We start from the raw sequence: 15,837 nt of genomic DNA, 5'->3' as shown, positions 1-15,837 counted from the left end.
GTGCAAGTTATACGTTCGTTGCATTGCACATGCTGTGATAGTGGATTGTTCTTTGAGTGATGGAAGGTATGAAGTTAAAGAGGATCCATTTTGGTCCAGTTTATGGTAAGCACAGCATCAAAAAAAAAAAAAAAAAAAAAAAAAAAAGGGAAAAAAAGCTGTCCAACGCCGCACAATACTCTTATTTACATTTAAATCAAATACAATGCCTCCAAGCAATATCACCATTTGTCTTCTCCCGGTGCACGAGCCTTTTGAGAGTTAGCTTCTAGGAAACTAAATTGTTTGGCGAGATGGTTTTCCAAAACTTACCCGAACAGCATTGGGTCCGCCAAGTTCCCTTTCCAGTCCACCTTCAAATGTGCGCGGTGAGCTAGGTTTGTCAGGGTAGAACATGCTGACAACTCCGCTGAGGAGAAGGACAGAACCCCCAGCACATCCCAACAACAAGAAGCCTTTAGCGGGTTTGAAATGGGTATATTTTTCGGTAGAAAATATGGTTAAGATATCATTGTCTTCATGAACAGGCTCTCCAAAGTTTCTCCGATCCTGCTTATCCCACCAGTCGCCGTACGGGTCGCGGAATTGCCGTTTCTGGGCAGGAGGGTTGTAGTAGTTGTTATTCTGGAAGGGTACGATTATCAGCTTAGGTAAAGGACATAGAATAGTGCTGCCAACCCACCATCTCTGGGTCTTCGACAGTAGTCTGCGATGCAAATCGAATTTGTGAGGCCAATGCATGGGGGCGGGCGAGCTGGCAAACTGCCCGTGAGGACAGGTTCAATCCTGTCACAAAATGCCTCGACAACATCTAACGGCCTCGGAAGTTAGCTATTGCATCAATGGTATTTTGGATAAGTATTACCCACTGTAGAGGCTGGCACGGCGATTCGCCAAACGAAGTCGAAACAAAACAAGGCGTTAAAAACGTGATCCACAAGAGGTGATGGTAAATCCACAAGCTGAGGATTGTTCGGTTTGCGGCCGGTCAGGTGACGTTTACATAAGCTGATTATCAAAGAAATTGCCTCACAAGCCTGGGAAAAACCACTTCACACACAATCCACCAGCACAACCCATTTTCTTGTCACCAGCAGCACAAATTTGCCGATGACGATGCCAAACTTTATATCCAAATTTTGTGACAGACGAGCTATCGATTGATGGTACACCTACTTATTTTAAACGCGTTTTCGTTGGGATAGTCGGGGTCTGCTGCGGCTCTGCCCCTGTCCTGAAGCTAACAAGAAATGCAAAACGGCAGCCTTCGAGGCACGTCCCAGCACCACCACGACAGCGCGACATCCGAGCCTGAAGCCAATCTTCACAGTTTTCCTACACCGAAGGCTAATCCTGATTCCTCTGTAAACGATTCAGTTCCTAATGAGTCTAGACACGAAGATGAGAACCCCGATACCCTCTCACGACCACCACCCAAAAAGCGGAAACTTGCAGACTCTTCTGGTCGGAATACGCCTCGTCCAATCTCTCCTCCATGGAAGCGCGTGGCGATTGATGGGCCAACCTCCTTCATCGAAGGTGGTAGGCGGAAGTCGTCTAGGACAAACGTCGTACCGCTCGATCTGCTGCCTCAGTCGGATAAGAGACATACACGTGCCTCTCATCAGAATTACATGAACCCATCGAAGCCAACTCGTGTTTCACGGCATGGGAATTCTTCGTTAGTCCCGATGGCATCCCAGCCAGAAACAAATGGGAGACGTTTGTCAATGGGAAGGGGCACTACTAATGGCACTGATAGTCCCTCACCCAGGAAAGGCTCTCTCCGAAACCCGAGTTCCCTAAGCCCGTTCGGAAAACAGCAAAATGCACAAAATTCCAACTCTAGAAGAGGGCCGCCGAGAACCAGAGCTTCTAGCCTTGCTTCTTCTCATAACCTTAACAAGTCCATTATTTCAATTACGAACGGCAAAAGTGTCTCCAAGTCTCAACGAGGCCATGTTAGCCCTGCGGAAGTGTCACCTGTTGCTGTGAAAAATTCGAATATAATTGAACGAAGCCGAGAAACTGAAGGTGCAGAGCGGCAAGAAGCTGGATGGAATTCAGGTCAGAAATTACCAAAGCTACGGTTTAAGGTCAAAATGCCTTCTTTGGCTTCACAACATCCATCCCATGTTTTGCCGGAAAGGAGATACCTATCGTTCCGCGATTGGGTGGAAAATGAAGCTACAACGGACGATGAGACAGGCTTTTCAACACCCGAAGCCGCCCTTGCCGAGGCCTGCATGAGAACGAGAGTTTGGGAAGCCGGCCAACCTGGTCAATTACTAAGTAAAGAACGCTGTTCCCGTTACATGCCTGATCCTGCGGAAGAACCCCCTCTCCAGTACTCCCATCAAGACCACCTTGTCGCTCATGCCTTGTACTTCAAGAAATTACTCGATAAGGAACATAAGCAGCATCGACATCTAGCAAAGCTATTCGCTCAATGGTGCGCGGAAGTGTGGAGGAAGCGACACAAGCATCCAGAAGATATATTAAGGGAACAGCAGGAAGAAATCCGCCAGAAACGGAAACAACTTGTTAAGGATTTGCAGCGTCAGTTTGATGCGGTTCGCGCGGAAGTAGAGAAAACCCGCTTGGCCCGATGGGAGGAGCAAAGAAAGGCAGAGGATCAACTTGCATTGAACAAAGCTATCAAGCAGTCCACGCTCTTGTTTGAGATGAGGAGACCGGATAGACCGGATGATTCCCTACACGAGGAGAGCCAGCCAGATACTGAAACGGGTTCGGAGACAGATGAATCTAGCAATGATGGAACAGAAGATGAAAGTAATATGTCGACGACATCTGAGAGCGAGGGGGATGATGATGATATTAACCATGATGAAGGCTTGACGGCAGAGGAACTTCGTATGAAGTATGCGCATATTACTTCGAGTAACTTTGAAGTGGATGTCAAATCGAACCGCTCCTCGCGAGATTTCTCGATGTCTATCAGTGATGTCTCTCCTGACCTGAAATCCAAGATCGAAGTGGACTGCACGTTTTCACTGCCTGCAAGTGATACAGGTAACCGTGATGCAGACCTGGATGAAGTTGATTCGGTACTATTGGATGATAGCGACGAAGAGTCGACGGAAATGGAGGATGACATGGGTGACAGTGACGAAGATGAGGCTAGTAGTAGCGACGAAGAAGGTCCTGGTTTAATGGGATTTTTTGCCACAAAAATGGAAAAGGTTGACCAGGGAAATAATTCCCACAACCAGGATCTTGTCGAAACAGGTGGAGAAGACGGAGATGACGAAGACGAGGTCCTCCTTGTTCCCAATAGGACAAACGAGCAGGATGGTCAAGAATATCAACTTTCCCCCGACGAATCGGCAGAATACCGCCAACCAGGCCAAAAATTACTGATACACCAGCCCACTCGACATGATGACAATGTTAACAGCGAGCCAAAATCTCAAATTTCTAACAACCTTCGCCCGAGTAGAGATACCAGCAGTGAGCCTTCGCCAGAAACAGCTACAACAAAGCGTTCAGAGGTTGAATCGGTTTCTTCATACGAGCCTTCGTACGAACCAAAGCAAAACAACCTTGACGAGAGTCAGATTGATAATTCAGCTTCTCAACCATCTCCCCCCATCAAAACACCTATCCCACATCTTTTACGGGGGACGTTACGTGAATATCAACATTTTGGTTTGGATTGGCTAGCGGGCCTGTATGCCAGCAATATCAATGGCATTCTTGCGGACGAAATGGGTCTTGGAAAAACTATTCAAACCATAGCGCTCTTGGCGCACTTGGCCGTCGAGCACGAGGTATGGGGGCCTCATCTCGTGGTTGTTCCGACTAGCGTAATGCTCAACTGGGAAATGGAATTCAAAAAGTGGTGTCCTGGGTTCAAAATCCTCACATATTATGGCTCACAAGAAGAGAGAAGGCAAAAGCGCAAGGGTTGGATGGATGACGACCGCTGGCATGTATGTATTACATCATACCAACTTGTGCTTCAGGATCAGCAAACGTTCAAGAGACGAAATTGGCATTACATGGTCTTGGACGAAGCCCACAATATCAAAAACTTCCGATCCCAACGATGGCAAACACTCCTCACGTTTAAAACTAAAGCAAGACTCTTGTTAACTGGCACGCCCCTGCAAAATAACCTGACCGAACTATGGTCTCTTCTCTTCTTCCTCATGCCATCTGACGGCGGTGACACCGGTGTTGAAGGATTTGCTGACCTTCGAAACTTCTCCGAATGGTTTCGGCGACCAGTTGAGCAAATTCTCGAACACGGGAGGGAAACAATGGATGATGAAGCAAAAAAAGTGGTTACGAAATTGCACACTGTTCTACGCCCTTACATTTTACGCCGTCTCAAAGTAGACGTAGAAAAACAAATGCCCGCGAAGTTCGAACATGTTGTGCCATGCAGACTATCAAAGCGCCAACGATACTTATATGACGGATTCATGTCGAGGGCTCAAACGAAAGAAACATTGGCATCGGGGAATTACCTTTCCATCATTAATTGTTTAATGCAGTTACGAAAAGTCTGTAATCACCCTGATCTTTTCGAGACGCGACCGATAACGACTTCATTTTCGATGACGAGGTCTGCGATAGCGGATTTTGAAATCAAAGAGTTATTTGTCCGACGCCGCCTGCTAAGAGAGGACCTATTGAGCAAATTAGATTTAGACTTCTTGAACTTAGTTCCCATATCAAGAGAAAATACGTCGAAGAGGCTTGTGGACGATACCTCACGAATCATGGCCTTTGGTCCTCTTAAAGCACTACGTGAGCGCCAATATAATCGCACTAACTGGCGTATGGAATTTGATGGATCTTCAGTCCAGTCTGTGCTAACGTCAATGGAGAACTCATCTCGAAAAAGGAGGATGCAAGAGCTAGAACGGTGTCTGTACTTTGAGTCGAAGCGACACGGACAACGACCTGTGTATGGGGAGAGCCTAATCGACTTCATTACAGTAAATATTGGCATCCAATCAAAATCCCAACGTTTACCTCCACGCCGTTCACTTATTGACTGGTTTTCGCACCAATCTCCCACCATAGCGTCAATGATCTTATCAATAAATGAAAGGTCCCTTGCGATGGAGAACATTATACAGAAGTTTGCATTTGTCACTCCTGCGGTGGTTGCGTCGGATGTCACTGCCGCGGCCTTAACACCGATGGAGTCCCGATATTTCAATAAAGCGCTAAGGGTTCCGAATTATGACCCGTTTCATGAGGCACAGATGCGCCTGTCAATCGCGTTCCCAGATAAACGGCTCTTGCAGTATGATTGCGGAAAACTTCAGCAGCTTGACAAGCTTCTGAGGAAGCTACAATCAGGTGGCCATCGTGCTTTGATTTTCACGCAAATGACAAAAATGCTTGATATCCTGGAACAGTTTCTCAATATACATGGCCACCGATACCTTCGCCTCGATGGTGCTACCAAAGTGGAGCAGCGACAGATGTTGACCGAACGTTTCAATAATGATACGCGAATTCTGGCTTTCATTCTTTCTAGCAGGTCAGGTGGGTTAGGAATCAATTTGACAGGTGCAGATACAGTCATATTCTATGATCTGGATTGGAACCCGGCAATGGATAAACAATGTCAAGATAGGTGTCATCGCATTGGTCAGACTCGTGACGTTCACATTTATCGCTTTATTTCTGAATACACAATCGAATCCAATATTCTACGCAAGGCCAATCAGAAACGTATGCTCGACGATGTTATTATTCAAGAAGGCGAATTCACGACTGACTACTTTCAGAAGTTGGATGTGCGGGGCATGCTAACTGATGCTGTCGTGGATGGGCATGATGAAGCGAGTGCCGCTATGGACCGCGTTCTTGATACCAAAGTTGTCGGAACACCTCGGGCCTTCGAACAGGCAGAGGATAAAGAAGATATCGATGCTGCAAAGAACGCAGAGAAGGAGTTGGAACACGCAGACGATGGCGACTTCGAGGAGGGTAGCGTACCACACACCCCAGGCCAGCCCGGACCCAGCCAAGTTGGAACACCCATGGCAACAGAAGTTGAAGAGTATGAACCATCCGTTACTCATGTAGGAAACGCCAATACTCCCGCACACCTAGGATCGCCGTCAGCTCAGGTTGCACAAGATAAAGAACCGGAATCCGGTCACATTGATGATTACCTTTTACGTTTTATGGAATGGAACCTGAAGGACGAACCCTTGGTTCTGCCACCAGACAAGAGGAAGGGGAAGACGAGAAGAGGACAAGAGCATCGAATCAAAAGGCATAGATGATTTGTTCCACAGACTACTTACTTCCTTTAGCTTTGATCTTTTAAGCAGAATGGCGTTTGGTATTTTGATTTGTTTGGGCGTTGGCTTTGGCATAGTGGCTACGGGGAGGGGAAAGACCAAGTAGGGCTCCGCATCATAGACGATATTTCTCCCTTTTACTCTCCGTTGTATTCTGATTCTCTTTTTTTACCTCCTTCCCGTAATTCCACAACGAAGTATTCCGCACTCATGTACAGTATATATATATATATATATATCATATCTCTTGAAACTTTTGTTTCCACTTCACCGAGGTATGCTGAATTATGAAATTTGGTTTCACTGTTGCGAAGCTGAACCTCATTTTGACCCTCCAATGTGGATTTCTATGGATTCATCTAATTCGAATTTTCGGAGTACCTTTTGAAGCCCCGGTTGCCCAGATGAGCTTTGACCCCGACACGTGATAACCGCCTCAAGCTACTAGCCTTCCCAATTCTCATTCCAGCCACAGCTTCATGTATCCAGCTCTCGCAAACCGACTACCCCGCGTATTCCAAATCTAAGGTCGGAGCTGTGGGTAACACAAGAGTTCCTCATATCAATCATGGTTTGCCGAGGACAATCGTTGACCCTTGGGGATCTCCTTATCGAACCATCATGGCCGAGGTGTGTTTGGCGGATCTGGTTGGCTTTCCTCAGCGAGGACTGCCAGGATTCCAAAGCTGCCTGTCTTCTAAAACGCGCCGCAAGCCGCAAGCCACAAGCCACTTAAGGGAATGGCAAATACGCCAGAGCCAGCAGATGTGATACGTCAAGTTTTCTTCCTGGTTTCCCGCTACTTTCAGACTTTCTCTTCACGAAGTCAAACCAAACATTATTCAGACTAATATCAAGGATGGAAACTGGTTGTCAAATCCCGCGAGGGCCGACACCCTTAGACTGGATTGTAATGTTCAGTACTCCGTACCGTGGTCGAATATAACCCTGCTAACTTAACTAAGAAGTTGTTGGAATTCTGAACGAATCTTCCCAAAGTGGTGGTCAACTATGATAGCTTCAGCAATTTTTTTCAAACAGCCAGCCCGAGCGCTATCATCATCTATCTGAGTTAGCTGAACATTTCCAGCACTGTGACCCCGGAAGTCATTATTAGCTGGTCGAACAGGCGGCTAAGAACAAAATATACATATACGGATATATATAGCAAAAATGTTTGGCCTCGCAGCTTTGGGCCAGAAATGCGAGGGGAAGCAATGCCAACCGCAAGAGATCGACGTTTGGAACACGGGACAGTCGATGGGGGTTTGCGATGGAGCAAAAGTTAAAACGTCAGCCCTTGTTGCAAGAAATACACGTTCGAATGTAAAATACGCAGCACTGCAGAACAAAATAAACTGCAGTGGCTGAGGCCCAAGTCAATATCTGCATGCCTCAGCACGGAGAGTGACCTGGGGAAGTGTCCTGCATGTGGACTTTTCCGTTGGCTGGTTGCCTGAGAAGGTTCTCACCAACAAAATATCCATCCAGGCTTTACCATCACATACACAACCCAATTACTAGTGGATGGTTTGCTACATGATCAGTGATCGGCATTCGGTCACCCGGCAATGCTCTGTTATGCCTCCCAGGTGCATTTGCTTGAATATAAGCTGGAAAACGACGTCTTGCTATCCCTTTTTCTCACTTTTGCCGTGAATGCCTGGAAGCCGCCTAGAATCGATTACACCGATTCAGTTCAAAACGGCAAGTGGCGATTGGAGGGATTTGCCTCGTAATGTCATAGCTTCGGGCTAATGGTCGGCAGCCCGGACAAAACCGCCCAGCTGGGCTACCGAGCCACGTCTGATTGGGCTGTCGTCCAGATTCTTTGTTGTCACCACCCCACTCAACTTCACTGGCTGCCGTTGCGTGGTAGTAATGGAAACCTGATTACCACCATAGCTTACCTGGGTAATCTGCAGGGGATTGAGAGCATGATCAGAGGTGACATGACGTTGCTAGCTGTATTGCTGCCTTGACTAGGTCGTTACGAAGGAAGCTCCAGTAGCTCGAATGCTCGCCTCAGCCAGTGTCTCGCCGTTTGGTCTTATCTCTTGGATATGAATCGCCAAGTGCTTGCTATTTCCCATGCTGTTTTTCCCTGTCATATTTGTGATTTGCACTTCGTACTGGGAACCATGGCCATGATACCAACGTACAGCTCAACAATGCCACCGCCCTATACTTAGCTCATGCTTGGATCTTCTCGATCTTGCAGAATATAGGCTGGTTCACTTTCAGTGGATGAGCTATCTTTCAGGGCTTGGTTCGAGAAATCTATTTTATCTGGATTCCCCTTTCCAATTACCGCTAGCCTGGTTCGATGAACTTTTCCGTGGCTGGTTGAGGGTTGTTCGTTTCCTAGTGGGGTGCCACTCCTGTCTAGTCAATTATTGACGCATTGGCGAACGACCGCCTCGAAATGCAGCAACTCCGTGTACATTCGTCCTAATGCTCCACTGTCTTGCACTTCTTCCTTCTTCCTTTTAGATATTCAGTCATAGCACTCTTCTACTCTTCTTCCCCCGATCTCTTTTATTTCATCTTGTCCGAGTCGATGATGAGGCAATGGAGTCGGTAACTTCCTCCATTTAATGGCTTGCTGCGAAACGTTCAAATTTCCTCACCGAAACCCCTACCTGTCCTCAAACTCCTCTCCCATCTCTTTGTATCCTTTCACAAAACCATCAATCAAAATGAAGAATTCGATTCCGTCTGAAGTTTGGGAAGACAAACGTGCCGAGATTGCAGCTCTTTACAAAGAAGAAGAATGGCCTTTGAAACAAGTCATTAAGAAAATCAGAAGCGATGATTTTAACCCAACGTAAGTTTTTCCCCTTACCCCAACCTATCCCATGCACTGACTTAAACAACCGCAGTGAAACCCAACTCCGCAGTAGACTGAAGAAGTGGGGAGTTACTAAACCATCGCGCCAAAAAAGGAAGAAACAGAGTGACGGACTGACGACTTCGCCTACCGTCAAGCACCCAAACCGGTTAGAACTGACCACCCTGAATGAACCACCATCCACCCAGGCCGCGTCTATTTCCGGCCGGGTCGTATGGAACGATCTCAAAGGATGGATAATGCCATCAGGATATAGCCAACAACACATATTGAAAAACTCACCAATGCTCGAAGGACAGACCGTTGCAGCAGATTGGGCATCGTCGAACCACATAACCAATGACAATCATGCACCATTCTCGCTACAGAATTTCACCACCCCATCCCCATTATCCTCTGTCCATTCCTATGGACATCCGAACCCTTCCACAAGCTCGATCGCAAACAGTGCCATAGATGCGCCTATGGTATGCCACACAAGATTTACAGGTTCTGCGACCAACATATCAGTGAGCGATTCATTTGCGAAGGCGTGTCAAGGAGAGTGGTCATTGCAGACAAGCCCTGTGAATACAGAAAACAATCCGATGACTCCATGGGCCTATATTGAACCTGACGTATCCCACTCCTGCCCATCCCATCTTTTTACCATAGGTGACGGAAGCTCATCAATCCCGGACTATACGGAATATAATGAGCCAACAGCCAGAGAGGATTACACCCAGCAATATGGAGGCCCTCCAGCACTGCCGCCTGCTTCTAATCTAGAGATGCTAGTGTTGGATCCTGAAATAAAAGCCTGGAGACGTGCCGCTTTCACGCATGTTCGCCCAGATGGTGTCGGAACGACAAATCCAAGGGTCGGCCGTGATCCTCTAGTAAGACGCCGGCCGGAAATGAAACGCAAAAAGGATTCTTTATCGACAAACATAGTCTACCAACAATCCAATCGCAGTTAGAAATGATGACACAGCCTGCTTCGCACCCAGACACCCCACTATCGGTGCCGGAGACCACTTCCAGTTGTCAAAGCGCGCTATCTCCAGTGTCTGATATAAACCATAATTACTCCGCACCGAACCCCTAGCCAATCAACATCAAACTTCCAGCCGTTCGTTCAATTGAATCCGGCTTCATACCTGAGCAGAATTCAATTACCATCTTACCATCTGCGAATGGAAATCCCCTGTTCACTCTATTTTTCGTTGAAAAATATTCTCCTATCTTTCGATCAGCATTCATGTACATGAATTTGCAAATTTCATCAACAATCATTATATCTATTTCGAGTCCTCGGAAAAAGCCTAGCGGATTGGTAATTATATGGGATATTCCGCTATTATGGAACTTTGCATCTCGCTTTGACTTTTGACGGCCAATTCTCTGTTAACCTCTTGTGCAGAGTCAGCCAGTTTACCTTTTTGTCATCCTTTCTTTTTTTCCACATTGTACTTTGGGTTCTGGATGGGATAATTTGGAATGGCAGGAACTTTGGGATCTTATGGCATTTGGATATGACGATCGCTTTATATATACAATATCTCTATGTATGCTGCAGTCAGTATTTAATATGTTTCTATTTCATCTTTTTCTCGATTCTGTTCTAAATCTCATCCTCGAGTTGACGGACATCCTTGGCCGATTAACTCCCAATTTATGGTTTACTGCCTTTCCGAAGTTATACCGTAGGAGCTGGGCCATTATCGCGACCGAGGTGACAGAGTGAAGCTTGAATTTCTGTTGCTTATTCTTCACACTTGTTATCGTTCGAAATAGCATTCCATGCCCACATCACTAGAACCTATCTCTCCCTCGGTCGTAAGCTGTTTGATCTGATCTTCGAAAGGGACACGCAGTTGCTGTGCTACCCGTCACATCCACAGGTCACCACCGCACCCTATGCCATTGACAAGGCGGTTGGCTGCTAGTCAAGCAAAAGCTGCACACCAAGATATCCCACCGTTCAAGCTTTTGTCTTGTCCAATCCCGCAAAAAGAGACATTTCTCTAGTCCGTAAACAAGCATAGTACATAAAAGCACATGTATATGCAACCTTGAACGAAGCATCATATGCACGGGATGACTGTGCATATGGGTGAAAATCATGTCACTTCTCCGCACATCAAACAATGCATGTGTATTAGTGCACACATGAACATCTCCTCTCCTCAAATCGGACCTAATTGAGGATCTTGCTTGAGGCATTTTGTTTCTTTTTCTACACAGGGCGATAAGCGGCTTCAAAGCTTTCGTCACCCTACTGGTGAAGAAACCATTTTAGACTTCCCCCCAAAAAGGATTCCGTTCTCTAGAACGAAGATCCGAAGAAAGTCGTATAATGTGTAAGTTATTGCGCACCATCCAGGTTTGTCCTTGGATTGATCGATCAATACGCTGGACAAGTCAGGTTCAGTGGAAAGCTGACATCCTCGAATATACGCAAAGCAGCTTCAGGCTGCCTGAAGTCTCGTTTTCACCATTGTTGATGCCAAGAAGACAAGAGCAGAGATTGTTCCCTGGCGTCTTGGAGCTCTTGCGAGATCCAGCTCATCCACTTGAAAAAAAGCTCACTGCTGTTAGTTTAAGTTACCGAGCCACTAGCGGTCCGTTAGTTCGTCATGCTTAGTGCTCACCGATCCTGAGCAAGGATGAATCTTTTCACCCATACGCCAACCACCGCTTCGGCTTGAAGCAGATCTTAACCTCGACTCGGCACGGTCAGAATGCGACCACTCCAGCACATATCGAAATCCTTGCCCCACTACTGCATCAATATTCCACAGCCATCCTCACGGAGAGGAGTACATCTACGATGGATGTCCTTAGGGGCGAGATGCATTTGTTACTTATTTCGTTAGAGTTTGTTAGGTTCGTCCACAGTCATAATAGGAACTCAGTAGTACTTACTCCGTACTCACTTACTGTATATGTACTGTGCCGATGCACGGTATCGCCCACTGAACAAGCAGCAAGCGAACTCAACTCGGACACTGGATAGAAAATTTCAAGTTCCACGTAATTTGTGTTTAAGGCCCGATTCAAAGCCGGTAAATGCCATACCCGTTGATTCTCATTCGGGCGCGGTCAGCGCGGACGGACCCAATGGTGCCACGACCATCAACTTCGGCCCTGATGAGAAATGTCAGAATACGGATCCCGTCAGGAGGCAATTTGCTGGTTGAAATAGCATTGAACTCTCCGGATTTTAGAAGAATAAACTGATATCGAGAACTTTACCTCGTCGAAATATCTCTATATTCTGCAGCGTTGTCACCGACCCTATCTACACCTGATGCATGCATGATATGGAGAAATTTTTCCAAAGCTCTCAATATTTATGAAGTAATAATTGAAATAAAAGAAATTATTGACAATAGAGTTTGTGATGCATTAACTTCACGCTGTTCACAATCCCTACTTTTTAACTATGACGGGTTGAGAAGCCTGACGACAAAAGAGCTTCAACTAACGGCGGAATCAACTTCTCTGTATATGTATGTACAGTACTTGTACAGTACAAGAACGTGCATGCTGTCTCCCCAAAGTCCTTGAGAGCTCAGACTGGCAGCGGAAGGAAGCAGATTATAGGTGTGACTGATCCTCCGAAGCCCCAACGGCAAGGATTTTCTCCTGATCTGGCGCTGCGTTGCGCGCCATTGGGCTGAGATCCATCAAGATCGACATTGCAGAAACCCAATCAGAAGAAACCCTGTGGGGGAGCCCAGGAGCCGATGCTTGGAACAAGGCTGGTTTGGGCTGGAGATTTCCTTCAGAGAAAGTCATGATGGATGACATCGATCTGGGATGGCTGGCTGGCGTCATCGACAGCTCCATTCTCGAGCCGCTCCAGTTTAAAAGGTTCGCCGAAGTCTGTGATGGTCCAGTGGGAATTAGAGGGACTCGTAGGTACCGCAGCCTATCTTGATGGCTAGGACTTGTCATAAGTTTCCAGATCTAGCCACGTCAATCCTTGTCGTGCTGGACCTTGACATCTGCAAAGCTTACGATTGACAGGAGCACGTCCTCAGCGTTCATCTGCAAGAAGGGAGAGGGGCCACTCGGCGTGGACATCCTCAGCCATTTCCTCGTATTAAAGTACCCGATCTCGGCCGGGGCCCCTGGTTAAATCTGGAGTTGGTGGATTGCATTCTCTTCCAATAGCAACGAAGTTGGTTCAGCATCGTTAAGTTGGGTCTATGTGCTTCTCGATGCGAAGTGTGCAAGATAAAACTTAAATACATAATATCTGATCATTACCATGAGCCATCTTGGCAGTATCAACTGAATGCCTTATCAGACTCAGACAACCAATAGTGTGTCCACCGTTTGCTCAGGTGCATGACAGTAACGCCTGTTCCTCATGAAGAATTTCCGAGCCGAGTTTCCATTGTCGGATCACGGGCTCCACTCAACCAAACATGCTCTTCAAGAATCCAATTGGTGGCTGCACCTTCCAACGATGCAGCGGGCAACGGAGTGCTCCATGGATTGCGGAGCGTTCTACAGCCAGCCGCCATGAGACGCTGGTGGTTGGGGTGTCCACATCCCGCAGTTCTCACATCGACCGATTCAGATGGCGGGTGGGTGGGATTGTGGGGCATCGAGTGGGGGCCTCTCATTTCCTCTCTGGATTTTTCCAATGATTGATTGGGGTGCAATTAGCTTACAGGCGGTAATAATGGAGTCGAAAGATATTCCAGGGCAAAACGCACCTTATGGTGAAATTTCATAACGATGGATCATTTGATAGCCCAGAATATGCACGAATCCTATGTTATCCGTTACGTCAGATTTAACGACATTGAAGGGATTAATGGAACTATATATCTATGGGCAAGCAAGGTCCTAAAGATTTGAAAGGAGAGCCCGAATTCCGCCTCGCAAACTTATGCGCTCAGCATAACTAAACTTATTGAGATGCTGGACAACATCAGTATGAGACAGAACACGACACGGCGTCAAGCATCGATACAAATGGATTTCTTTCGACCCAGTGTTTCGAAAATTGTTTCGCTCTTCGGATTTCTCCAGTATCCAGTCATCTTCTCTTTTTTTTATTCCTAGGAAACTAATAGGATGTAAAGAGGAGCTAGGGTACAATAGGAGTATCAATAGCAAAAGTATTTGTACTGTACCTGGTGTCTCATAGAACTTCTCCTATACTTCGTACGTTAAATGGAAGCAAGGCAAGAGAATATAACGCTTCTGAGCAACCACAGAGACACCAGTATAATGAAACCAGGACCACATTTCTTCTCTCTTGCGCAACCCCGCTGCCCCGCTGCCCCGCTCGTTTCAGAAAATTTCCTTGGAATATTGTGCAACTTTCATGCCATGCTAAGATGCACAGATTGGTTGTATCACACGTTGTGTATGTCAGGAAATTCGGAGCCCAGTGTAGGAAAATACCCGACGGCCTTCCTGGTAGGCGTCTCAGTGTTCCTGTCTGCTTCCTCAAGCATCAAGGGTTCAGTCTGTCTTAATTCCAGTATCCCCTCCTGTTGCTCAAAAAAATCCCTTGTTTGACCTAGGTCTGCCGATCCATTTATACCAAATGTTAAAAACAAACGCTCACATAGCGAATGAATAAACCCCTATTTGCCGTCTTGGGGGGGGGGGGGAATAAAAGTTCAGAAATATTTGATTGAATGATCCCAATAAGTCTCAGTACATCGTACAAAGTAAATTGCCTATTGTGCGTTGGGCTTGATCACAGATTTCGCTCTTTTCTGGAGCGGACAGGCCTTTTGAAGAGTGTGCGGCTTCACACTGGGGTGATTGCCCCAGCACAAAATTTCCCAACCATTCCCTGTGAAATGAAGTTTAAGTTACTGGCCAAAAAGACTCTTTCCCATGGAGAGCTACCCTCAATATACATATCAACCTCTTCCAGCCATTGCCTCAGTCGGAAAGACTCCTCCTTTTACCCGCCTTCTTCTCCTGAGCTCGGGTCAACCTAACGACCCACTCCAGGGAAGTCTGTTAACCTATGCGTTGGATCCGGATTTCGCACCTATACCGCCTTACGAGGCTCTTTCCTACGTTTGGGGCACGGAGGCAGGACAAGTTTCCATCCACGTCGATGGACGACCAATTGCCATAAAGCAAAACTTGGACTCAGCTCTCCGTAGCCTCAGGCTGCCAACGCAAGCGAGAAGAGTTTGGGTGGATGCACTCTGCATAGATCAGTCAAATATAGAAGAACGGTCAAGGCAAGTAAGGTATATACGATTTGTGTACAAGCATGCTACGCGAGTCGTCGTATGGCTCGGATGCTGGACTCCCGGCGTGGAGATGGCTTTTGAGCTTGCAGAGCGACTTGCAGTGGTGCGGGAGAGCTGCGGTGCAGACAAAGTTTCTTTGCAAAAAGCTGTTGTTGAGCTGGCAGAAGGAGCTCCAGAGGCGTTCGATCACCTCAACCGGTTGTTTGATCGACCGTATTTCCTCCGGAATTGGTGCATCCAGGAGGTTGTTGCAAGCAGGTGGGCTATAGCGAGGTGTGAGGGATTGGAGATGAATTTCTTTGACCTCATTGCCACAACCCCATATATATCTGTGAAGCGGGACCAGATACTGCTCGGAATGCCATTTAAATTCTGGAATATGATATTCATGGTTCCGCCAACCTTCAAGCGAACTTCGCGGTGGAGCCGTCGAACGATCATTGGGTTCTCTGACATTGCTGCTCGCAAC

The 15,837-nt window shown here is 46.9% G+C and overlaps 4 protein-coding genes across 4 annotated transcripts; 3 read left to right on the top strand and 1 right to left on the bottom strand.

Annotated features, from left to right (window-relative positions):
- Nucleotides 1–221: 221 nt before the first annotated feature.
- Nucleotides 222–811, bottom strand: HCAG_04394 (conserved hypothetical protein; the record flags this gene model as incomplete). The annotated part of the gene is made up of 3 exons (XM_001540504.1): nucleotides 222–251; nucleotides 313–624; nucleotides 683–811. The coding sequence occupies 3 exons, from the start codon at nucleotides 809–811 to the stop codon at nucleotides 222–224; spliced, it is 471 nt and encodes a 156-aa protein (XP_001540554.1).
- Nucleotides 812–2,102: 1,291 nt separating this feature from the next.
- HCAG_04393 (conserved hypothetical protein) lies at nucleotides 2,103–6,275 on the top strand (the record flags this gene model as incomplete). The annotated part of the gene is made up of 4 exons (XM_001540503.1): nucleotides 2,103–3,953; nucleotides 3,987–4,358; nucleotides 4,521–5,526; nucleotides 5,614–6,275. 4 exons carry the CDS (start codon nucleotides 2,103–2,105, stop codon nucleotides 6,273–6,275), a joined length of 3,891 nt encoding a protein of 1,296 aa, XP_001540553.1.
- A 2,717-nt stretch (nucleotides 6,276–8,992) lies between these two features.
- Nucleotides 8,993–10,103, top strand: HCAG_04392 (predicted protein; the record flags this gene model as incomplete). Its single annotated transcript, XM_001540502.1, has 2 exons — nucleotides 8,993–9,120; nucleotides 9,176–10,103. 2 exons carry the CDS (start codon nucleotides 8,993–8,995, stop codon nucleotides 10,101–10,103), a joined length of 1,056 nt encoding a protein of 351 aa, XP_001540552.1.
- Nucleotides 10,104–13,562: 3,459 nt separating this feature from the next.
- On the top strand, nucleotides 13,563–15,751 carry HCAG_04391 (predicted protein; the record flags this gene model as incomplete). The annotated part of the gene is made up of 6 exons (XM_001540501.1): nucleotides 13,563–13,724; nucleotides 13,845–13,929; nucleotides 14,248–14,515; nucleotides 14,807–14,825; nucleotides 15,118–15,626; nucleotides 15,706–15,751. 6 exons carry the CDS (start codon nucleotides 13,563–13,565, stop codon nucleotides 15,749–15,751), a joined length of 1,089 nt encoding a protein of 362 aa, XP_001540551.1.
- Nucleotides 15,752–15,837: the final 86 nt, after the last annotated feature.

This window comes from Histoplasma capsulatum, genomic scaffold (genome assembly GCF_000149585.1).
Source record: "Histoplasma capsulatum NAm1 scaffold_4 genomic scaffold, whole genome shotgun sequence".
Lineage (NCBI taxonomy): Eukaryota > Fungi > Ascomycota > Eurotiomycetes > Onygenales > Ajellomycetaceae > Histoplasma > Histoplasma mississippiense.
Note: the sequence above shows the minus strand (reverse complement) of the source record. Positions and strands in the feature narration are given on the sequence as shown.